Below are 24,969 nucleotides of genomic sequence, written 5' to 3' on the forward strand. Positions count from 1 at the left end.
TGCAGAGATGTCTTTAACAGATAATGGGCATTCTGGCAGGTCTGAGATAGCCAGTATTCTTCCAGCTGGTGCTGGGTCTGGGTCGACTATCGGTTGGGGAAGCCTGCTAAGGCCATCAGCATGGCCCATGGATTTCCCTGGCTTGTATTCTAAATTATATGAATAGGCTGACAGGAAGGTAGACCATCTCAGGATGCGGGGAGATAATATTTGTGGTGTTAGTTTATTTACTGTAAAAAGTCCCAACAGGGGTTTATGGTCAGTAAAGATGGTAAAGGATCGGCCGTATAGGTAATCATGAAATTTTTTTATGCTAGCTACTATAGCTAACGCCTCCTTGTCAATCTGAGCGTAATTTCGCTCAGGTTTTGACAGCGTTCTGGAATAGAACGCTACAGGTGTCTGTTTTCCATCTTTAGTTAAGTGGCTTAGGACTGCTCCGATGCCATAGGGGGAGGCATCGCAAGCCAGACATAAGGGCAGCTGTTCGTTATACAGGGCTACTGTTGTATTGCTGGAGAGTAAGTTTTTTAATAGATTAAAACTTTTATCATGCTCGGATGACCAAGTCCAGGGTTTGCCTTTGTCTAATAGCCTATGTAAAGGTTCAGCAATGGAGGCTTTATGAGGCAGGAAGGTATGATAAAAGTTAACTAACCCTAGGAAGGCTTGAAGTTCTTGTTTATTTTTAGGAGTTGGTGCTGTTTTAATAGCTTTTATTTTTGTTTCAGTGGGGTGAATTCCTTTAGCGTCTATTTTAAACCCTAAGAACTCTGTTGAGGGCACCCCGATGGAGCATTTGTCCCGTTTTAGTTTGAGACCAGCCTCCCTGAACCTAAGGAGCACCTTTGTTAATTTGTCAGCTAGGTCTATTTCTGATTCCCCTGCAATTAGGACGTCGTCGAAATATGGACAGACCCCGGGGATCCCTTTAAGTGTTTTTTCCATGATTTCCTGGAAGATCCCCGGGGCTGCAGAGATGCCGAATTGAAGGCGGTTGATTTTAAAAGCTCCCTTGTGGGTGACGATTGTCTGAGCTAAAGCGGTGTCAGGGGTGACAGGCAGCTGTAAATACGCCTGCGCCAAGTCCAACTTGGCAAATATGGCACCTGACTTAATGGCCGCGAGGATGTGTTTGACAGCCGGCACCGGGTAGGCATGTGCATTTAGTGCGAGGTTGAGGGTCGCTTTATAATCGGCACATAATCTAATTTGGCCATTCGGCTTAACTGGGGTCACTATGGGTGTCTCCCACTCCGCCCCTTCAACTGGTTCTAGGACTCCTAAGGTAGTTAATCGGTCTAGCTCAGCTTCTATTTTCTCCCTCAAGGCGAAGGGAACTCTTCTTGCCTTGATCCTGATAGGCATTATATTCGGGTTTAGTTTAAGTGATACGGGCGGTCCAGTGTACTTTCCTAGCGAGCTGTCAAAGACGTCCGCGAATTGAAGGCAGACGGATTCTAACTTTGACAGCTGAATGGCGTTGACACCTGTCAACGCTATCCCTAGTGCCTCAAACCAGTCTAGACCTAACAGGCTGATTCTGTTTTCTTGGGTCACAAGAATAGGGAGGGATCCTTTAAATTGTTTGAACTCCACGGGGACGGAAGCTTTTCCCCGGAGTTTAATGGGCGTTTTCTGGAAGTCAGCTAGGCGGAGTTTGGTGGGTCGAAGGGCGGGCCGTATTCTACTTCGGTTACAAATGTCCCTGTAAGTTTGCCACGAAATGAGTGAGACGGAGGACCCAGAGTCCACTTCCATCTCACAGGGAATTCCCTGAATCAGGACGTCCACCTTAATTTTGGGCTTAAGAGTGCTGTGGACTGTATATTTTTCCGCCCTTCCCCTTACGTTAAGCACTAGGTTTCTGGGACTGTGCCTGGCTCTGGGTGTGTGTAGGGTCATACCTGCAGTTGTAACCTCCAGTTCGTGTAGATTTTCTCGGCTCCGGCTGCGGCACACGGCTTTGAGGTGACCTGTCTTCCCGCACCCGTGGCATTTGGCACTGCGGAACCGGCACGTTGCTCTCGGGTGGCTTCCGCCGCAGCTGGCACACTTAGCCCTGTTAGGTTGGAAGTTAGCACCCCTCTGATTGTTGGCAGGCCCCCCCCTGTAGTTGCGTTGCAGCTTGATCTTTTCGAACCGCGCTGTACTGCATCGATGTCCATAGAGACGTCGTCATCTTCGGGACCGCTGAACCCGCCGTCCTCCTGGTGCACGGACCCACTGGGCCCGCTGTCAGGTAGACGTCGGTTGTCACCGTGGCTGTCCTCGTATGCTATGACTTCCCTCGCCACATCGGTCATTGACATTTCTGGCTTGGCGATCAGCTTCTTCCTTAGCCGTTCGTCTTTGAGCCCTATGACGATCTGGTCCCGGATTCGGTCTTCTAGGTCCGGGAACCGACACCGTCGTGCGGCGTGTCTGACCCGGGTTATGAAGTCGTTTGCTGGCTCGTCAGGAAGCTGTAGTTTCCGGGCGAAATTTACTCTCCAGAAGAGTTCTGACTTGAGGGGCATGAAGTATTTGCTCAGCCCCTCGGTCAGGTCGGCGTAGGAGATGGTGGCGATCGGCTCAGGGGTGAAGATTCCTACAGCGGCATCATATACGGCGGGCCCGCTGAGCCAGAGGAGGGCGGCTGCCTTGGCCCGGTCGTCCGTAATCTTCTTAACCACCAGGTATCCTTCTACCTGGCCCAGATGAGACTCCCAGCCTTCCGGGTGGCGGGTATTGAATTCTCGGATGTGGCCATGGTTCGTCATGCTGTCTATAACTGTGGGTGCCGCTGCTTGCTTTAAGGAAAGTTCGGCTTTCGAGTGACTTCAGCAAGTGACCAGCTCGGCTAAGGGAAAAAATCTCTTCTCCCCTTAGGTAGTGACTTCAGCTTAGGCAAGCAGGCATCCCACCCTCGTCGCCAGTGCTTTGGTAAGCAGGCGAGACAGCGAGTTAACAGTTTAACTCTTTATTCTGAACCAGGCAACAAACATAAGAACTTGACATCTATTTATACTGGCAGCTGTCGGCAGTCTGGCCAATCAGGAGTGAGTTCGTTCCCGCGCCGTTTGTTTCCGCCAATCGGGGCCGTCAGGGTTTGACAGCTCGGAGCTGTCATCGGTAGCACGTGTTGAGCTGTCAGTCGGTTGGCGCTTGCGCAGTTCGGCCCGGCAGCTTTGACAGCTGTCAAAGCTGCCGCGGTTTTTACCTCAGCCCTATTACTTCTATTATAACATATTGTATAACAACGAGTAAATACACAACAAAAACCCTTTCAGGTATTTTTTGTTATTCATTACTACAAATTCTATGCTGCTTCATTTCCTGGGACCCTGACTGGCTTACAATATTGATAACAAAATATTTTTATAAAAAAAATAATACAGTTAAAACCAACCAGTTCAATACCCATTCATTTGGGATGACATCTTATTCATTCCAAAATTAAGAATCATGTTTTTACAGCTTTTTAAAAAATATAATCAGAAGGTAAAAAGGTAAAGGTTTCCTCTGCTCAGTCATGTCCAACTCTAGGAGGTGATACTTATCCCCATTTTCTAGCTGAGGGAGCCAACATTGTCTGAAGACCCTTCCATAAGTCGAGACTCATGGAATGCTGTTACCTTCCCACTGAAATGGCACCTATTTATCTACTTGCATTTGCATGCTTTTGAACTATTAGGTTTGGCAGGAGCTGGAGCAAGAATGGGAGCTCACCCTGTCACACAGTACTTGGGTCTCGACCTTCTGGTAAGAACACAGCATCTTAACTGAAGGAGGTGGCCTAAATTTTGGAGGCAAGTCATTCCAGAAGAGGGAGGCCATACTGAAAGGCTGGAGGTTAAGATTTCTGATGATGATATTTCCCCCCTGAGGAGGAGAGGTCCTCAGCAAGTCCTCTCTTCCATATTTTTCTCAACAAGCAAATTATTTTTTTTTAAAAAAGCCATGAAAATATCCAGATCTTGAGTAAGAAAGAACCTTAAAAGTAACTTCTAGTAACTTCAGTTGAATCTGGAAGCTAACTGACATACCATGCAATTCCCATAGTAATAGTGTTATAAGCAGTGGTGCGATTCAAATATGTGAACAACTGGTTCTCTGTGTAGATGCCACTTCCAGAAGTCCATTCTGGGCCTGGGCAACAAAAAATAGCTACTGGTTCTGCAGAAGTGGTGTGAACCTGCTGAATCCCATCACGGGTTATAAGGATAAACTTAAACGTATCCCTAACTAACCCTTCTGTTGAACATTGCAAAGGGTGAAGCTTTTGGATTAACTTCAAGTGCATGAAGATAACTACATCTCAGTAGAATCAGATTTTTTATTCACATATGTATAAACTCAAGCAGGTATTTTTATTTTATTTTTATTTTATTAGACTTATATACCACCCTTCTCCCGTAGGACTCAGGGCGGTTCACAAGGTTTTTAAAAACAATACAAGTTACAAAAATTAAAAACAATTAAAATGATTACACTAACCTTGAACTAAAAACCCCAATTACAATTAAAATACAATTAAAACCCCAGTTAATACTCTCAGTCCAGGCCAGAAAGCTCAAAGAGCCAGGTCTTCAGGTCCCGGCGGAATGAGCGAAGGTCAGGGGCAGTCCTAAGCTCTACAGGCAGCTGGTTCCAAAGGGCCGGCACACCCACAGAGAAGGCCCTCCCCCTGGGTATTGTCCGCCGGCAATCTTTTACCGGCGGTACCCTGAGAAGACCCTCCCTGTGGGAGCACACAGGATGAAGGGAGCTTGATGCTGGCAGCAGGTGTTCCCTCAGATATCCCGGACCCAAGCCATTTAGGGCTTTATAGGTCATCACCAGGTACCCTTATGCTCTAGCTATTATCCTTCATTAGTTTTTTTTATTTAGATTCAGAAAAGATATTCAAAGATGTGATAGATCCCTAGTATGAATTCTAAGCGTTCAACTTAGGTCAGACTTGTGGAACCAAATCCATTGGTTAAAATTAATGGTGCAACTCCTACCATTTTAGCCTTTAGCCTTCCTGACACTTGGATAGAGTGATGGGACCATTTTTGGGTCATTTTAGATGATGACTGAGGCAACAGATTTTTAGTTTTGTTTTTATGATGTTACAGTTTGTGGTTTTATTATTGGCGTGAGCTGCCCAAAGTTGTGTTTTAAGATGGACTACAATAAATAAATAAATAAATAAACCCATTCTGTCATTCTTGTGCAGTGGCCATCATAAGATCCTGGTTTGGCAATGAAATAGTCTGATTGATTGGATTCTATCACTGTGTCTGGTCTGATTTCATGGTTACTTGCCTTTCCATTGATTCATTTTATTTTATTTTCCCTTCATAAGTTCTGGATGGCTGGAGTGAGGAAAGAATCTTTATTTACTTGTTATAGGATGCATTGGAAAGTAAAGTTCTGGTCAAAGACCATTTCCATTTTCCACTGGCTCCACAGGCATGTAGCTCCTAGAATAACCAAATGTAACTCCTGGGTTGAGAAGATCACCCAACTTCCTAGGAACAGCCAAAAACCAGGTGTCAGTATTTTCTAGGGAGAGCCAAAACCAGGTGCCAGTAAAGCAGAGAGTCTGAATACAGACATTTATTTTGTGCTTTCTTTGTTCACAGCTCTATTACAAATATTACGTTTTGTTGAGCAAGCTCATCCATGCTATTTCCCCTTCCCATGGGACAGATTTCAACAGACATAACATTGTCAAGAGCTTTGTGCTTTGTTTTAAAATATAGAGAAGCCATTAACTTTTTCTTTTTTTGATGAAGAATCTAGGGACTTGCCAAAGTGACAAGATGCTGATGGTGTGTTTCACTGTGAGTGGCAATGGAGAAATTAAGTGCAGTAGAATTTGACAGCCTGGACTCATTGGTTTATGACAAGGAAAACATGTACAGCACTGCACCTGCATAAGTGTCTGACTCAGCAAAGTTCTTAGGAAGGTCACAACTTGACATTCTAGGGGGGGGGGAGCTGCTCTGTATGAAAAAGATGCAGAGTTTTATAATAAGTTAACTGGAGCCATTTAAGGAGCCCCCTGTTACATTAATAAATAATTTGGCAGTAGTTACATTATGTCCCTGTAGATCAGATGTCTCAGGCATATCAAAGATATACTGTAGTGATTATCATAACATTTAACATTATATAAAGCAATTATATAAATTGTTTGCAAAACTTCTCCAATTAACGTTACAGATTGAGTGAAATAATTGTTTACCCATTTTATGTTTCTCTTAGAGCTTGTCACGTTCTCTTTATATAAGCACACATTTTGAATATTTAGAAAAAGTATAAAAAGGGCAATCCATGAGTGATATATGGCCTTCTAGAGTCCTGTTTTATGGTTTTATAAAAGGTAAAGGCAAAACTTGGAGCTCCCATTTTGCATTTTTGAGGATATGGGCGTTAAATAGTCCCAATGGAGGACTTACAGTAAGCTTTGTGCGTTGTTTTCAATGTACTGCACAGAACCTCAAACTCCTGGAAATTGTCCATATCTAGTTAGAACATGTCAAAAATGTGTCAGCCTTTTGAAGTAGTCCATACAGGAAACCAAAACCATGAGCAACAACACTGCCTTTATTGTAAGATTACAATAACAGGATCTTGCAAGTCTGAAAGCACTGGTCCTCTCCCTTGTCCTTAGTTTCCAGAGAACTGGGGAGAGTTCTTGATGAGATGTTTTCTCCATCCGCATTCCTTCTGGAGACTAAGATATCTCTTGTCAGGCCATTGTCTAGGCTATGTCTCTTTCTTCCATCTTCCAAAATTATTCTCAGAGCCCATTACAGAAAGAACACTTGATTTTCATACCTGGGCACTAATATTTATATTTATATAATATTTATATTTATATTTCATACTTCTCAACTGCTCATCTCCCTTGGAGAGGGGTTCTAGGCTGGTGTATGATTTAATAAAATTAAACATTAAGATCAGAATAATTTAAGATTAATTTTTTTTAAAAAAATATATACAACATCGTTGTCTCTTGCTTTTTCCCCATGACTCTCTTCAGAGAAGAAGGTGAAAAAGTCTGATTGTGGAGAATGGCAATGGAGTGTCTGTGTTCCGACAAGTGGAGATTGTGGCCTTGGGACCCGTGAGGGCACCCGGAGTGGAATTGATTGTAAGCAGACAATGAAGACCCAAAGATGTAAGATTCCCTGCAACTGGAAGAAGCAATTTGGAGGTAATATCCACGGGATTTTGATTAATCACTATTAAAGACTAACCTATTATTTTTTTAAAAGACTTGTACTTTAAAAATAGTTTTCCCCTTTAATAAGCAACTTTTTTTAAAAAAAATATTTAATACAAGCATTAAAGCTTGACCAATGTTAAGGCATCTATTTATTTAGATTACTTAAACCTGTCTTTTTTCAATTTGAAATATATTAGAAGAGCATCTTCCAGAATTCCAGTCAACAGCCTGGAAAGACGGAAAGGCAGGAAGAGAGGAAGAGAGAAGGAGATTAAGAGAGAAAGAGAGAGGGACAGAAAAGCAGGAAAGCAGAGAAACAGGAAGGCAGGAAGAGAGAAAGAGAGAAAGACAGGAAGACAGAAAGACAGGAAGACAGGAAGAGAGAAAGACAGGAAGACAGGAAGAGAGAAAGAGAGAAAGAGAGGAAGAGAGAAAGACAGGAAGACAGGAAGAGAGAAAGAGAGAAAGACAGGAAGACAGAAAGACAGGAAGACAGGAAGAGAGAAAGACAGGAAGACAGGAAGACAGGAAGAGAGAAAGAGAGGAAGACAGAAAGACAGGAAGACAGGAAGAGAGAAAGAGAGGAAGACAGAAAGACAGGAAGACAGGAAGACAGGAAGAGAGAAAGAGAGGAAGACAGAAAGACAGGAAGACAGGAAGAGAGAAAGAGAGAAAAACAGGAAGACAGAAAGACAAGCAAGAAAGAAAAGCAAGCAAGCAAGAAAAGCCAGCAAGAAAGAAATCAACAAACAAGTAAAAACAAAAGAAAGACTGAAAAACAGAAAGAAGGAAAGAAGGAAAGACAGTCAGAAAGAAATTTCCAGCAGGCAGATAAGGTAGATAATTAATTCAGTCTCACATTTACATTAAAAACTTCTTATTTTGTTTAATGACTTTGTTAGTAGTTAATGACTGATCCAAACATTTAGCATATGGTATATTCAATCAGGCAGGGAAATATATCTGGCATTCCTCTCGTCAAGTTGCCAAGAAAGATGAAAGGAAAGAAAAAAGGAAAGCTTATTTGGAGTATTTTATGGTGTGTGTGTGTGTGTGTGTGTTGTATACAGGTAGTCCCGACTTATGACCATAATTGAGCCCAAAATTTCTGTTGCTAAGCAAGACATTGCTAAGTGAATTTTGCCCTATTTTATGACCTTTCTTGACATAGTTGTTAAGTGAAGCACTGCAGTTGTTTAGTGAGTAGCATGGCTATTAAGTGAATCTGGCTTCCCGATTGACTTTATTTATTTTTATTTATTTTATTTTAATTCCATTTATATCCCGCCCTTCTCCGAAGACTCAGGGCGGCTTACAATCTTAGCAGTAGCCTTCATTCTATGTATATGCCTGCTTATTAGGGCTTTCACACACACCCCAAGCGGCATTATTACAAAGTCAGCTTAATTGCCCCCAACAATCTGGGTCCTCAGATTGCTTTGCTTGTCAGAAGGTCTCAAAAGATGATCACATGACCCCGAGACACTGTAACCATCATAAAAAACATGTCAGTTGTCAAGACCCAAATTTTGATCAACATAACCACAGGGATGCTGCACCAAGGGCCATAATACCTTCAGTCACTAAACAAATGTTATAAGTTGAGAACTATCTATAAAGGTGTAGACATAAACTCATTTCTTCACTTTCTTATCACCCAAAATGGCTAATAACATGTGTATTAAAGCACAGAAAAATAACAGGTTTTGCAGTTTTCAATACAAGAAAGCAACCTTTGATCCAGAGTTTATGGGCACCAGCTGAACAACATTGCCCAAATCCATTCCATGTCTCTTTCCTCTTGCATCTACCTGGGCTCAAAGAATTGCTGCTTTGCCTCTTCTACCCCCCCAGACTCTTGATTTTTGTTCTTCATACCCTTCCATGTGGGAACATTCTTCAGCATATCTGGCAAGATGTATTTTACTCCTCTGAATGTATACTTGTTCTAACTATGCCACACACCCTTCTCTGTAAGTCACAGGGGCAGGTTGTATGAACTTCCTCCACAGTCTTGGTCTGAAGGTCATGATATGACCTGTATTTTGTGCAGAATTTTAATTGGTACCCCATCAAGGTGGCTGAAAATGTGGGCATTGGAACTGTGATGCTACCATATGTCCTTTTTTTACTTCACTCACACACTTAGCTTACAGTGAAATAAATTGATAAAGGTAAAGGTAAAGGTTTCCCCTATCCAGTCATGCCCATCTCTGTAGGGCAGTACTCGTCTCCTTTTCTTAGCCCAGGGATTCAGCATTGTCCAAAGACACTTCCATGGTCATTTGGCCAGCATGATTATAAGCTGAGGTGCATGGAACACTGTTATCTTCCCTCTGATGTGCTGCCTATTTATCTACTTGCATTTGCATACTTTCAAACCATTAGGTGGGCAGAGCTGGGGCTGGTAACGGAAGCTCACCTTGTTATGTGGCATTTGGGCCTTGAACCCCTGAGCCATTGTGCCCTCAAAATAATAATAATAATAATAACAACAACAACAACAACAACAACAACAACGATAACGATAACGATAACAACAACAATAATAATAATAATAATAATAATAATAATAATAATAATAATAATAATAATAATAATAATAATAATAATGTTGGAAGGGACCTTGGAGGTCATCTAGTCCAACCCCCTTCTCAGGCAGGAAACCCTATACCATTTCAGACAAATGGCTGGCCAGTCTCCTCTTAAAAACTTCTAGTGTTGGAGCATTCACAACCTCTGGAGGCAGGTTGTTCCACTGGTTAATTGTTCTAACTGTCAGGAAGTTTCTCCTTAGTTCTAAGTTGCTTCTCTCTTTGGTTAGTTTCCATCCATTGTTTCTTGTCCTGCTTTCAGGTGCTTTGGGGAATAGCTTGACTCCCTTTTCTTTGTGGCAGCCTCTGAGATACTGGAACACTGCTACCATGTCACCCCTCACCCTTCTCTTCGTTAAACTACACATACCCAATTCCAGCCACCGTTCCTTATATGTTTAGCCTCCAGTCCCCCAATCATCTTTGTTGCTCTTCTCTGTACTCTTTCTAGACTCTCAACATCTTTTTTACATCATGGTGACCAAAACTGGATGCAGTATTCTAGGTGTGGCCTTACCACGGCATTGTAAAGTGGTATTAGTACTTCACGTGATCTTGATTCTATCCCTCTGTTAATGCAGCCTAGCACTGTGTTGGCTTTTTTGGCAGCTGCAGCACACTGCTGGCTCATATTTAAGTGATTGTGATTGTACATACAACATTATGGTTGGATCCATCATACCCCTTATTTGCAGCAATTTTTATTGTGGTTAGTTTTATTGCTGCTGCATAATGGGTTAAAACCAAGGAAACAGGAATCTAATAATTCAGCCACTCTTAGAAGTCCTTTTGGATTGGGAGAGAACAAAGTTCATCTATTTCCTCTGCTTGGTTGGGCGGCTTATAGTATATACCTATGGCAATGCCATTTCCCCCCCCCCTTTTATATTGATCCAAATGCATTCAAGTTTACAGTTTTCTTCATTGCTGTGCTCTATTTCTGTAGAGATAAAGTTATTTCTTATATATACAGCAACTCCACCTCGTCTTTTGTTTAGTCTATTTTTTTTAAATAATTTAAATCCCTCTAGCTGTGTGTTCCATTTGTGGGTTTCGTCCCACCATGTTTCCGTAATGGCAACAATATCATATCTGCCTTCATTTACCTGAATTTCTAGTTCACCCTGCTTATCATTTCTGGACTATTTTTTCTGGATTCTATAATGGGTCTAAAGTCCATTTTAACAGAACATAGAATAACAGAGTTGGAAGGGACCTTGGAAATCTTTTAATCCAACTCCTTGTTCAAGCAGAAAACTCTAAACCATTTGGGACAAGTGGCTGTCCAATCTCTTCTGAAAAACCTCCAGTGATGGAGCACTCACAATTTCTGGAGGCAAGCTGTTCCACTGATTAATTTTTCTCACTGTCGGAAAATTTCGCCTTAATTCTATGTTAGATTTCTGTCTGATAATCTTCCATCTATTACTTCTTGTCATGCCCTCAAGTGTTTTGGAGAATTGGTTGACATCCCCCCTGTGGCAAACCCTCAAATATTGGAAGACTGCTATTATGTCAGCTCTAGTCCATCTCTTTGTTAGATAGACTTACCCAGTTTTCACAACTGTTCATCCTATGCTTTAGCCTCCAGTCCCCTTTGCTGCTCTTCTCTGCACTCTTTCTAGAGTCTCAGCATCTTTTTTATATCATGATGACCAAAACTGAATGCAGTATTCTAAGTGTAGTCTTATTAGTGCAGTATAAAGCTATACTACCATTCTGTAATAAAATTAAATAGGAGAATTTTGAGGAAATTCTAGGATGACTAGCAGAATACAATAAGATTAACAGAACTTCATGGCAAAGGTACATCATTCTCACATTATTTTCTCCTCCCCTTTTTTCAAAAGGCATTCACTCTATGGTAAATCTTGTGATTCTGTTACCACACATTCAGAGAGATGTGATTGTGACATCAGTATGCAATTTGCATCCTGGGTTTGTGAGCACTCCATTTCCATCTTGTTTACACCTCTGTTTCTAATGAGCCGGAGCCAGTAGCTTTTGGGAGCGTGTTTGAAAACCTGCTTAATTCATTTGTACAAATTCAATGTTGAGTCCATGATACAGTGACAGTGGAAGTGGTTTTATAGTCTCCATCATGAAAATCTGCCTTATTGCCTGTAATATTCTGAATAAAGTCTGGATCTTTGTCATTATGCCGAACTTTGCTTTTATCAGCTGCTGATAATAAAAAAAAGTAACATGGCCATTTATTTTTCACAGCGGAATGTAAATATCAGTTCCAGGCATGGGGAGAATGTGATCTAAATACTGCTCTGAAGACTCGAACTGGAAATCTAAAACGAGCTTTGCACAATGCGGACTGCCAGAAGACCGTCACCATCTCAAAGCCTTGCGGGAAGCTTATCAAACCCAAACCTCAAGGTAATATCGTTTTAAAAATGATTGCATTAGGGGCTTTCCCATCAATGCTCCTAAATGTAATCCTTTAAAATCTCCAGTTGCCAAGGAAATAGAGTTTCAGTATCCAAGATTTCTGTTCAAAGGATAAACTATGGAGGAAAACCCTCCCATAAACTGTAGACAAAGCAGACAGTTCTGGTCTAGATGGAGCCAACTTTTCATCCAGGATATCATGCTTTCATGGATAAGTATTTGGATGGTCCAATGAATAAAGGAATTTTTAGAGAGTGTCCATGTGTGAGTGTGCGTGTGTGTGTGTGTGTGTGTGTGTGTGTGAGAGAGAGAGAGAGAGAGAGAGAGATCATCTAGCTGACATATCATCCACGTATTTTGCCAAATTTTCAGTGTAGTAAATAAGAACTAGTAAACATTATTAGAAAGGACAGCTGTTATTCTGTAATTTCTTATAACATTCAACAATAAAAAAGCCCCAAACATTAATCAAATATTTATTTATTTATTTATTTATTTATTTATTTATTTATTTATTTATTTATTTATTAATGGGATTTATATCCCGCCCTATCTCCTGAAGGACTCAGGGCGGCTAACAACAAAACATATAATAAGTACAGAAATTAAGATAAAAATAAAATTAAAATCATCTGTGCAATAAATTAAAATTAAAAATTAAAAATAAATTAAAAATTGTAAATATAATTAAAATGCCTGTCAGTCCAGGTCAGCCTGGTGGAATAGGAGTGTTTTGAGGCCGCGGCGAAAGGATTGGAGATTTTGGGCCATCCGAAGCTCAGGGGGGAGCTGATTCCATAGGACTGGCGCTCCCACAGAGAAGGCCCTCCCCCTGGGGGTCGCCAGCCGACATTGCCTAGCTGACGGTACCCTGAGGAGGCCTTCTCTGTGTGAGCGTACTGGGCGATGGGAATTTGTTCCCGGCAGCAGATGGTCCTGCAAGTATCCCGGGCCTAAGCCATGTAGGGCTTTAAAGGTAAGTACCAGCACCTTAAATCTCACCTGGAGGGCAACCGGTAGCCAATGCAGCTCACGCAGGAGGGGTGTAATATGGGAGTATCGGGGTGCTCCCATCACTACCCGTGCAGCCATCACTCTGCACCAGCTGAAGCCTCCGGGTGGTCTTCAAGGGCAGCCCCATGTAGAGAGCATTACAGTAGTCTATATGGGAGGTAACGAGTGCGTGGGTGACTGTACGTAGGGCATCTCGGTCCAGAAAGGGGCGCAATTGGTATATTAGGCGAATCTGGGCAAATGCCCCCCTAGCCACGACTCCAATATGATCTTCAAAACTGAGTCGTGAATCTAGGAGGACGCCCAGATTGCGTGCTCTATCAATGGGAGGTAACATCTCTCCTCCTATAGTCAAAGATGGAACCTCTTGGACTAAACGAGATGACGGTATGTAGAGCCACTCAGTCTTGGCCGGGTTGAGTCGAAGCCTGTTCTTTCCCATCCAAATCTGTACCGCTTCCAGGCAACGGGACATCACATCGAGGGCATCACTGGGTTGGTTCTGGGTGGAGATGAATAGCTGGGTATCATCAGCATATTGATGATATTTCATCCTGAAGCCACGGATGATCTCTCCCAGCGGCTTCATATAGATGTTGAACAGGAGGGGCGAGAGCACCGATCCCTGAGGCACTCCACAACTAAGGGGCCTAGGGCTTGACCTCTGCCCCCCTGCTAACACCGTCTGCGAACGGCCCAAGGGGTAGGAGGAGAACCACCGCAGAACGGTGCCTCCCACTCCCAACCCCTCAAGACGACGCAGTAAGATACCGTGGTCGATGGTATCAAAAGCCGCTGAGAGATCTAATAGGACCAGGACAGAGGAATAACCTCTATCTCAGGACCGCCAGAGATCATTCACCAGTGCGACCAATGCCGTCTCCGTGCTATACCCGGGTCTGAAACCCGATTGGTATGGATCCAGATACTCAGCTTCCTCCAGGATCAAAGGGAGCTGTCGTGCCACCACGCTCTCAACGACCTTCGCAAGAAAGCGAAGGTTGGAGACAGGATGGAAGTTGTTTAAAATAGCTGGATTCAATGCAGGTTTCTTAAGGAGGGGCCTTACCACCGCCTCTTTCAAGGCGGCAGGGAAGTACCCTTCACTCAGTGAGGCATTGATAACTGCTAGGAGCCAGCCTCATGTAACCTCCCGAGATGCATAGACCAGCCAGGAGGGTCACGGATCCAACAAACATGTGGCGGCACTTAGTTTCCCCATGATCTTGTCCACTTCATCCGGAGTCACAGGATCAAACTCTTCCCAAATGTTCTCGGCCAAATTCATCGTTTTCCTCTCGTCAGATACTGCCCAGTCAGAGTCCAGACCAGCCCGAATCTGAGCAATTTTGTCCACCAGATATTTACTAAATTCCTCAGCTCGTCCATGTAGGGGGTCCTCTCCCGTCCCTTGATTTAAAAGGGAGCGGACCACTCTAAATAGGGCGGCCGGGCGGTTATCTGCGGACGCAATGAGGGTGGTGAAGTAAGTGCGCTTTGCCACCCTCATTGCCACAAGATAAGATCTAGAAAAGGATCTTAACTGTGTTCAGTATACTTTTTATTCAACTGCCCTTGCTGATTTAACAATGCCCCACAATAATTCCCCACCAAAATCCTTCATTTATTAATCTATCCATTTATCCATTCATCATTCATTTGCATCCAGGTCGTTTTTACAAGGAAGAAATTTGTTTAGATTACACTATTATACCCAGTTTCTTCTGCTCCTCGGTAATGTACCTATTGGAATCCAGTTGGACTTTCAATAAGATATGATGCTCCCTACACATGAGAAATAAGGTTGATAAATATGGAATGATTTGGCCTTGTGAAAGAGAAGAGGATCTGAAAATGTTATTCTGAAACAGAACAACTGAGGAAAGTTAGAGAGCACATGTTAGAAAGGAATAACAGAGTTGGAAGAGACCTTGTAAGTCATGGGCTGTTGTTGCTCATGGGCTGAAGATTCCTTATAGCTGTTTTAGGGGGTTGGACTAGAAGACCTCTAAGGTCCCTTCCAACTCTGTCGTTCTGTTATTATTTGGTGAAGCTCATGTGCTTATGTAGGAGGAATATAAGAAGGATTGATTGAAGTGGTGATGATGGGCTGAAGTAGAATAATGTATAACAAACCTGACCCATTTGAGGGTTATATTGTTATAATAACAAGATATGCTGCAATTTATAAGTTCATCTAATGAATATTTAAAAAAGGGAAAATATTCTGTGCAACATTACCCTCTGTTTTAACTGTGCATTCTCAATTCCTAGTGAAAAGAATATTGAAAACAGTAAACTTAGATAGAAAAAGTGTTGCCATAATAAAAATCTGTTATACTTGGAAAACCCTACAGAATATGAATGCATCTGAAGGACACTAGGTTCGGGCAGATTAAATAGCCAGAGAGAATTTTTTTTAAAAAAAGAAGTAATTTATCATAAACTTAGACAATAATGTGTTCAAAATTGAAGAAAAAAATAACAACTGATCATCTGCAAGCACCTCATGTAGCTGTGACATTTTGTCTTGAGAAAACATTGATATATCTTCATCAAAAACCATCTTACCAGTATTGGCTTCTATATATGTATTATGCACATGCAGACATTGGTGTTAACAAGCGACCATGCCACTGTTTAGTTTCAAAGAAGCACTTTCCTAAAATGTCTGGGGATGGGAAGTATTCCTTTGTAAATGTGCACAGCTCTAAAGCTCATCAGATCGTTTTCCATAGGATTCTGTTGATCATGGCTGGGGAAACCCATGACTTTACTGGTGTTATTAAATCATAGTTCTTGGCATCCTTCAGCACAGACCATGATGGCTAGTGCAACTGGGAGTTGTAATACAGCAACAGCTAAATGACCTCAGTTTCTCCGTCCCCATAAACGTTGTATTTGGCAATAGAGGAAAACTGAAAATGATGGTCCATTGAGCGTACCAATTTTCCTTTGAAGGAATAAGTTGTCTTTTAATTCTTACCACCAAGAGAGTTTTGTACTTTAACATAGGCATACCTCTGCCAACCGAAGAAAAACATGCCTTTCCCCCTTAATTAATTGAGAAGTGTAATGAGCTCTGCAGCTGCAGCAGGTGGTGTGTACAGAGCGATAGTGGGAGTTGAGGTGGAGAGATGTGCTACTGTGTCTAAGACAAGGTATTGTGCATCATTCACAAAGGTGCACGGCTTGGTTGCTTATTTGCTGGCTCAGTATTACTGCTGTTACTTAGCATGCTATGGAGCTTAGTCAAATACCAGAGGCTTCTTTTGATTTACTCAGCTGGTTACTGAGAGGAAGATTAGATGGAAACAGGAGGAACAAGAGCTTTCTGTCTTGGTGTCTGCTCAAATTTTCAACCTTCAGGGAAGATATTCTATATCCAATGGTGCAGATAAGTAATTTTAAACTTTAAATTTAATGTTGCTACATCTCATTCCTCTTTAGATGCCAAATGTCTTTTATTTTACATTTTTCCAAAATTGGTGAACTAGTCCTGCTGCATTCTCCCCATTCTTTTCATTCTGTTAAAATAAAGCCTGAGATATCTCTTTGCAGGACTCCCCTCATGGCCATTGTCCATAATATTTTTTCCCCCGCTAAGATTCCCTTAGGTTGCAAACTAGAAGGAAGAAATTGCCATTGCCCATTTAAGTTGAGAATAAAGTACATGTAGCATTCCTCCATGTTCAGCCCTCCAAATGCACATATTAAAAAGTCTTTGAGTTCTAGACAAACATTTTTTTTTTATGTTTTGAAAGGGGAACAGGCTGCTCACGTCTGGGTGGGAAGGAGAAAAAAAGAGGCCTCTTACTCAGTTCAGCCTTGCATGGTCATTAAGGTTTCTCTAGTCTGGATAGATTTTTTGTTTTGTTTTGTTTTTTACTAAAATTGCTTCTTGATGGTGCCCCCACTTTACTTTTCCCACCATTCCAAACTATTGATCTGTGTCTTGGATCCTATCACGATGCCTTAGTTGGCCAGCACCATCTAGGATATAATTTTAAAAAGTCTAGAAAGATCCCTTGGGTTTAAAGCACTTTGCAGGACAGGTTGCATGGTTTAATGTCTCCAAAATGTATTTGTATTAAGACATTTCAAATATGCCACTTGGTTGGGTAATGCATGTTAGGAGGAGAAGGATACCAAGTTCGATTCCTGTTTCCTTTTTTGTGATTTTTGACACTCAGGGAGGTGTTTGCACCTTCATACATTGTTAAGGAATGTGTCCTTGGGAATGAACAATGATCCCTAACGAGTTATCTCTTCTTAGCACAACTATTTGAATGTTCAGGTACCTATTTAATACCTCCTTTCTGGAGCAGAGTGGAGAAAGGTGAAACCTACTGGTTCCTTCCCATGTACTGTATATATTTATTACATTCATGGGGAGAACATCTGAGTTGGTATAGAATTTCATAAGATAGGTGTCACTTTTATATTACTTCCTATGACCAAGAAAACGAGAGTGAATATGTCACATTTAATATTATATATAGCTACCCAGTGAACTGAATAGATACTGAAATATCTACTGTGTACTTTGACATATTTTATGTTAAAACTTAAATTTGACATATTTAAATTCTGCCAACGTGAATGAAAATAAATAATAGTTAAGAGAATTTGTACATTTTATGGATGTCAAGACAAGATTGAATTTCTCAGGTGATTTGCTAACCAGGCAGTGAGAAGGCTTTCTCTCAGTTAGTTTTGACATAACTGTTGTGTTGTGTATCTCTAGATGAAGGTCTGATAGCTCATATTTTGTGATTGATACCCTCAGTCTCTTTCCTTCTCTGCAGTTTCATACAGGTGACTGATATATTCCACTTGATTTTATGGTCTTAACAATTAATTTACTTGCTTTCCTGTTTTTCCAGTAGAATATTATTAGACAGTTGTACAGGCAGACATCTCTGCAACTTCCTGGATTAAATTCCACCACTAGGTGTCCCTCTAGACAGTTACTTTCCCCCATACCCTTGGGGGATGTCAATGTATTATTGAGGTCTGTCACCAGGGGTTGCTGTTTGCTATCAAGTCTTTCTATGAGTCTAACAGCAAAACTCCAAATATAAAACAGTCCACATTTACACATGGACATACTTCTAGCATTTCTCTTGTAGACATTTGCTCCAAACTGTAAACAGTCACGATGAAATATATCAATTATATGCTGAGTGAGCTAATAGACAATTCACTTTCATCCATGAGGACAGTAGCCACATTCTAAAATAGAGATTTTGTGAGCCTCAGCTTATTTAATGGCCTTAAAAGGAGGAAGATTTATGTAGATGTGTGTGTTTGTGTATATATTTCTGTGAAAGTGAGTCAGAGAAAAAGAGATAAAATTTTCCTGGAGTAGCTCAGCAGGTGCAGTTAGCTCTTCTCAAATATAAACCCTTGCTGGATCAGGCTAAAGGCTCAAATAGTCCAGGATTTTGTTTACAACCAGATACCAATAGAAAGTCCACAAGAAGAATGTAACTGCAATAATCTCCCTGCCCCCATATATGAATCAATAAGAGAATCAAGCATTCTGTCTCTCTCTGTCTCCTCCCCAGGTAGACAACTTCATTAAAGGAAACAGTAGAAAAGTATATGGTCTTGTTGATGCTACCTATTCCATCACGGTCATTATCTTTGTTGTATTGGGAAGAATGAGAATTGTGTGTCAGGACAGTTTGGGGTTCCCCAGTTCATCAAGAGACACTGCATAAGAAGAGCCCATGCTGAAGGTTGTCTCTCCAACATGTGAAAAATTGCAAAGTGGCATGATAGATCTATGAAGGCATTCTTGTTTCATCCTTCTTCTCTTTCCACATGGGATATTGACCCGAAAGATGGCTTTATCTCAAGAAGCAAAGTGGTTTCTGAAAGGAAAATAATTTTTCCATCTTATAGTATTTGTCTCTTGCTGCATCTATAGTGGTAGCTCAGATTTTTAGAAAAGTCTTTCAGTGGTTACAGGACAGAGCACAGAATAGGGGCATGAAACATGGTGGACACCCATTCATTGCATGTGTTTAAGTGAAGATTAAACAGCTATCAGAATTTAGTTTGAATTCCGGTTCTAAATGAGCATGGAATCCTTGAGTTAATCCTTATAAATCTGTTTTCTGAGCCTTGGCTACTGAAATTGAATTTTATTCATGTATACAACTCAAGCATCAGTATTCCAGGCATTTAAATTAATCAAAATACAAAGGCATATCATATTGACAGTAAGTAAATGGAAATAGCTTTTCTTTTTTAAAATCTGCATAAACATCTTTTTTTAAAAAAAATATTCTTTTCAATATTTTTAAAAGCCCTGCAATAAAAAATTGAGTTAATGTAAAGTAATTGAACTAAAATGCTGAAATGCTTAATACCTATGCTTGTTTAAAGCTCTTTCATAGGGAATTCTATCATAAAATGCTGGATTTTCCTCCCTTTGATTTTGTGGTCTTGGTTTCAGCTGCTTCTGTGATTATTGTACTGCTTAATCTATAATGTGGCTCATTAGATGGATGCATTAAAAGGTTAATCTTTAGCATTACTGGAGGCAAAGGAATAAGCTGCTGCTTGGAATAATTTGGTAGAGAAATGAAGGATTTTTCTGACATTGGCAGGGATTGAAAAAAACCCACAGATTTAACTAAAATGGTATTAAGTAATCTGGGGTCCTATATTTTGGGTGCACTCAAACCAACCAATGCCTTAACATGTTGAATGAGCCATATGTTTATATTAAATGACAACATGGTTATTGTTTAGCTGCAGTAAATAACATGATTTGAACTGTTCTTCTTTGTTAACATAGGTTCAGAGTTTCATGAGTTATATGAACACACTTGTTCTACTGTATGGGAAACACCTCCTTCACTCCCCTTTTCTACCTTACTCCAGACTTCCAGATATCCTGGAATGTAGTTTTCTCTCATTCCTATAAAGATCCAATGATTGTTGCCTGTGTATGATAGGAATTCAGTTTTCTAAACAAATGTGATAGGAGTTGTAGTCCAGCACATCCGGAAAATCCCAGTTTGAAGACAGCTGTTTTCATACATACCTACAGTTAATGCTCAGCAATGGGTCCTTTCCCAAGTGTAGGAAATGGAAGCTTAAGAAATTCGTTACTTTGCCAATTCTTCTTCTTCTTCTTCTTATTATTATTATTATTATTATTATTATTATTATTATTATTATTATTATTATTATTATTATTATTATTGTCTTTCCCCCCCTCCTCTGATGTCAGGTCATTATATTGAGAACTTTTCTATTCAAGCAGCAGGAAGATAGCAATATAACTTGCAGGTATAGTGATACCATAATATAATAATATTTTACTAGAGAAAAGAGAAAATGGATGTGCAGATCCAGTTTGCATGTTTGGATAGCTTACATGAATATGCAAGTGGATTTCCATTCACTAATAGTTATTGGTTAACTAACTTGTAAGAAAAAAGATGGATAATTAAGAGTAGACAGCATGAAAAGCCCTTGGATCACTCTCTGATCAATTAGAAGAGAATTGCAACAAGATCCAGAATGACCATTTGCAGTTTATTCCATAAATAATTCATAGCATAACACACAATGGATCAGGCTCTTCTTGCTTTATATATTTAATGCCCATTGATGAATTTTAGGGTTTTGACTAATTGTGCCCTAGGAAATTTAGTCGTGTCTGGATTATAACTCAAGCAATCTATATCCTACTAAAACTCTTGTTCCTGTAACTTTTAACTGGCAGAAATGATGTATCGTAAGGCAACAGTTTTTGAATCATAGTATCTCAAATGGGCTAATTTACAGAATGTGTCCAAAATCTGGAACTCATGGCTCCCATGGATTTGAAATTTGGCAAATTTGGTAAAACATGTTACGACATAAATCATAAAACATTTTATGACATAACACAAAATCTCATAAAAATTTCCTGTGCTAATGTTTCACTTTTGCTATATAGTTCAACAAGGGTTATTTTCAAAGCATGGGCATCTCTAGAAGAGCCTTGGTGGAGCAGTGGGCTGATGCCTCCTTAAGTAACACCAGCTGCCTGCAATTAGTGCAGGTTCGCATCCCACCAGGCTCAAGGTTGACTCAGCCTTCCATCCTTCCGAGGTAGGTAAAATGAGGACCCAGATTGTTGGGGGCAATAAGCTGACTTTGTAATAATGCCGCTTGGGGTTTGTGTGAAAGCCCTAACAAGCAGGCATATACATAGAATGAAGGCTACTGCTAAGCTTGTAAGCCGCCCTGAGTCTTCGGAGAAGGGCGGGATATAAATGGAATTAAAATAAAAAAATAAAAATAAATCTCTGAATGTATCCTAGCATTTCCAGTGAAGGCAGTACAATTTTTTAAGATTAAAAATCTTAATTGCTAAGATTTTTAAAGAAAATTTTCAGGTAACATTAGAAGCTTTGTCAAGGAATTGAGGAACCTAGTAAGGAAATATCTCTGAAACAATAACTCAAGAGATCACAGGTTGTCAAGTCTACAGTATATACTACTAAAACTCCCATTCCCATAACTGGATGAAATGGTGCATCATAGGGTAACAATTTGTGAATCAAGATACCTCAAATGGGCTAATTTACAGAATGTGTGTAAAATGTGGAATCCATGAGCCCCATAGAGTTGAAACCTGGCAATTTTTCTGTATCATTTTATGACTTAAAGTATCATAAAATGTTTATGACATAATACAAAATGTTATATAAAACATTACTATGGACAACTGAAGTTTAATTGTGTATCCAGTTCAACAAGGGCTAGTTTCAAGGTGAATGCATCTCTGAATATCTCCTTGAATTTTTAAGAACTTTTCCAATGATGACAGTATATTAGAAATTCTCCCATTGTTGAAGGCACTGAGGAATCTCTTATGAAAATCTCTCTCCAATGATGCTCCAATGATGGGTTGTTTAGTAATTATTAATATTCTGAGCTTGGACCAATGCCACGAAGATACAAGTACTTTTCTTCAACCATTTCTTTGTCAGATTAATCTATCATACAGAGTTTATTAGAATAGAATAGAATAGAATAGAATAGAATAGAATAGAATAGAATAGAATAGAGTAGAGTAGAGTAGAGTAGAGTAGAGTAGAGTAGAGTAGAGTAGAGTAGAGTAGAGTAGAGTAGAGTAGAACAGAACAGAACAGAATAGAATAACAGTGCTGGAAGGACCTTGGAGGTCTTCTAGTCCAGCCCCTTGCTCAGGAAGGAAACCCTATACCATTTCAGATAAATGGTTGTCCAATCTCCTCTTAAAAACTTCCAGTGTTGGAGCATTGACAACTTCTGGAGGCAGATTGTTCCACTGATTAATTGTTCTAACTGTCAGGAAATTTCTTCTTAGTTCTAGGTTGCTTCTCTCCTTGATTAGTTTCCATCCATTGCTTTTTGTCCTGCCTTTAGGTGCTTTGGAGAATAGCTTGACTCCCTCTTCTTTGTGGCAACCCCTTAGACATTGGAACACAGTTATCATGGCACCCCTCATTCTTCTCTTCATTAAAATAGGCATACCAATTCCAGCAACCCTTCTTTATATGTTTTAGCCTCCAGTTCTCTGATCATCTTTGTTGTTCTTCTCATTCTTTCTCTGCACTCTTTCACAGTTGTTATTGTGGAAATAAAATGAAAGACCTCAGAGAATGTTGCTTTGAGTTTTCAGAGGAAAAGGGAAAAAGATATGCAACTAATAAGCCAAAATAACCTCCAGTCCTTCCAGTGCCTGCTTCTTCATCAGTCTAGTAGGGCTTCCATTTGTGGGCTGCAAAGATAGAGAAGACCATTATATTGGCAGCAAAGAGATATTAACAATTTATTTATTTATTTTTATTTATTTGTTTTTTTTTTGTTTTGTTTTTTAACTCTTTGCTACCATTTAGTGATTGTTTGGATCTTTACATGCTATTGACCCATGTGGCTGTCATCTTCACAAGCTTAAATATATTCAAGCTTTGCAGTTCCAGTGAGAATCAGCATTCTTATTTATTGTCTGTGTCAGCATGATTCAGAATGCTGAGCCATTTATTGCTCCTAATGGAAAATAACAAAATCTGATTAATCCAATGAATCAAGTTGTGCAGCACATTGTTGGGAATTCTCCCTTCCTTTGGCCAGGACAGATAATACTACAATGGTCCAGTTGCATCAGCAGGTTGAATCCAAGAACAGACATAATTTAGAAGAAATGCGATGCTTTTAAAGAATCTGATGCAATTCATCATTGTTTGTGTTCAGGTGAACCCAGTCTCTTTGCTTACTTACTGAAGAAGAATAAATTGTAATATATTTTTAATTTGATTTCCACAAAATGCTAGCTATTATGTTTCTCTTTTTTTAGCTTTAAACTCCATGTGGCTGTACAGTCTGGGGGATGAGCTGTCAACTGCTTCTTCCTAAAAATCAAATCAGAATTATTTAATATTGCTACCATGCTATTAAGAAAAAATGCTGAATATTCAGATGTGGACCCAACTGCTCTGACTTTGGTTAGCTAAAGAAAGACCTTTGATTTAACAATGGCATGACTTTCTCATCATTTTGCATTTTTCAGTACTTACTAACCAAATTGGGTTGGGCCTGAGTGTTCCAGGACTACAAATGGGTAAAAATAATATTTAGACTTCTCCAAGACATCTATAAGGGACGCAGTGGCTCAGTGGGTTAGGACGCTGAGCTTGTCGATCAGAAGGTCGGTAGTTTGGCGGGTCGAATCCCGAGTGCCGTGTAACAGAGTGAGCGCCTGTTACTCGTCCCAGCTTCTGCCAACCTAGCAGTTTGAAAACACATAAAAATGCAAGTAGAAAAATAGGGACCACTACGGTGGGAAGGTAACAGCGTTCCGTGCGCCTTTGGCATCTAGTCATGCCAGCCACATGACCACGGAGACATCCTCGGACAAGCGCTGGCTCTTCGGCTTTGAAACGGAGATGAGCACCGGCCCCTAGAGTTGGAAATGCCTAGCACGCATGTGCGGGGGAACCTTTACCTTTACCTTTACCTAAGACATCTATGGTTATTTTTTTTTCTAAAAAAGGAAAAATACCCTCTAAACTAGCCTTTGCTTCATTATAAATGTCCCATGTACTGTAATTTATGTAGTTTCTCAAAATATTTGTTCCCCTATGAAAAGAAACTTCTGCTTTATTCACAGGGTGCTTGACATATTCCTTTTAATCTCTTTTGGTGCTTTTAAAAAAGTGTTACTAGGGTGGGGGGCAAGAGTTGCTACTGCTGACATTCTCTTAAGTTACCTAGCTTTCACTCACCCTGAAGTCTGTTTGATGTCCATATTTCCCAATTTGAACAGAGATGTGGAATGAGTTTGCATGGATTTAAAGAACTGTAAGAAACCAGGAGCCTGACAACCACAATGAATGTCACAATGAAAAAAGGGACATCCACATATTCTGGCCACTTTATTACTAAAAAACAAAAAGAAGCAAAAATTGCATTCTACTCATAAGCATTTCAATGAATTTCTCCTTTTAGAAAAAAATGAAAGGAAATTAGACTATGAAAAAATATAGAATAAATTGCATTGTTCATTTGGTAGATAAAGTAGCACTTCAGTTCCATCAGATAGGAAGAGTTGTTGACTTTTTCCTGGCAGACTTGATATGCCTTAAGGTAGCAAATGACAGCTCAATTTCATTTGAATCTCTTCTTGGTCCATGTGTGTTACCTTCATGGAAAAGAACTATGAGTGAACACAATACCTAAACAAAAATAAGAACTTCTAATCTA

General features: G+C 40.3%; 1 protein-coding gene across 2 annotated transcripts in view; it reads left to right on the top strand.

Annotated features, from left to right (window-relative positions):
* The window catches only part of PTN (pleiotrophin), a 110,800-nt gene that overhangs the window by 81,507 nt on the left and 4,324 nt on the right, over positions 1–24,969 (top strand). For both annotated transcript variants that reach the window (XM_081332033.1, XM_081332032.1), the window contains 2 exons: positions 7,019–7,192; positions 12,025–12,186. In XM_081332033.1, the coding sequence (XP_081188159.1) occupies positions 7,019–7,192; positions 12,025–12,186 (336 nt within the window). The remainder of the gene's footprint in view (positions 1–7,018; positions 7,193–12,024; positions 12,187–24,969) is intronic.

This window comes from Vipera berus, assembly GCF_964194415.1.
Source record: "Vipera berus genome assembly, chromosome: 6".
In the NCBI taxonomy this organism is placed as follows: domain Eukaryota; kingdom Metazoa; phylum Chordata; class Lepidosauria; order Squamata; family Viperidae; genus Vipera; species Vipera berus.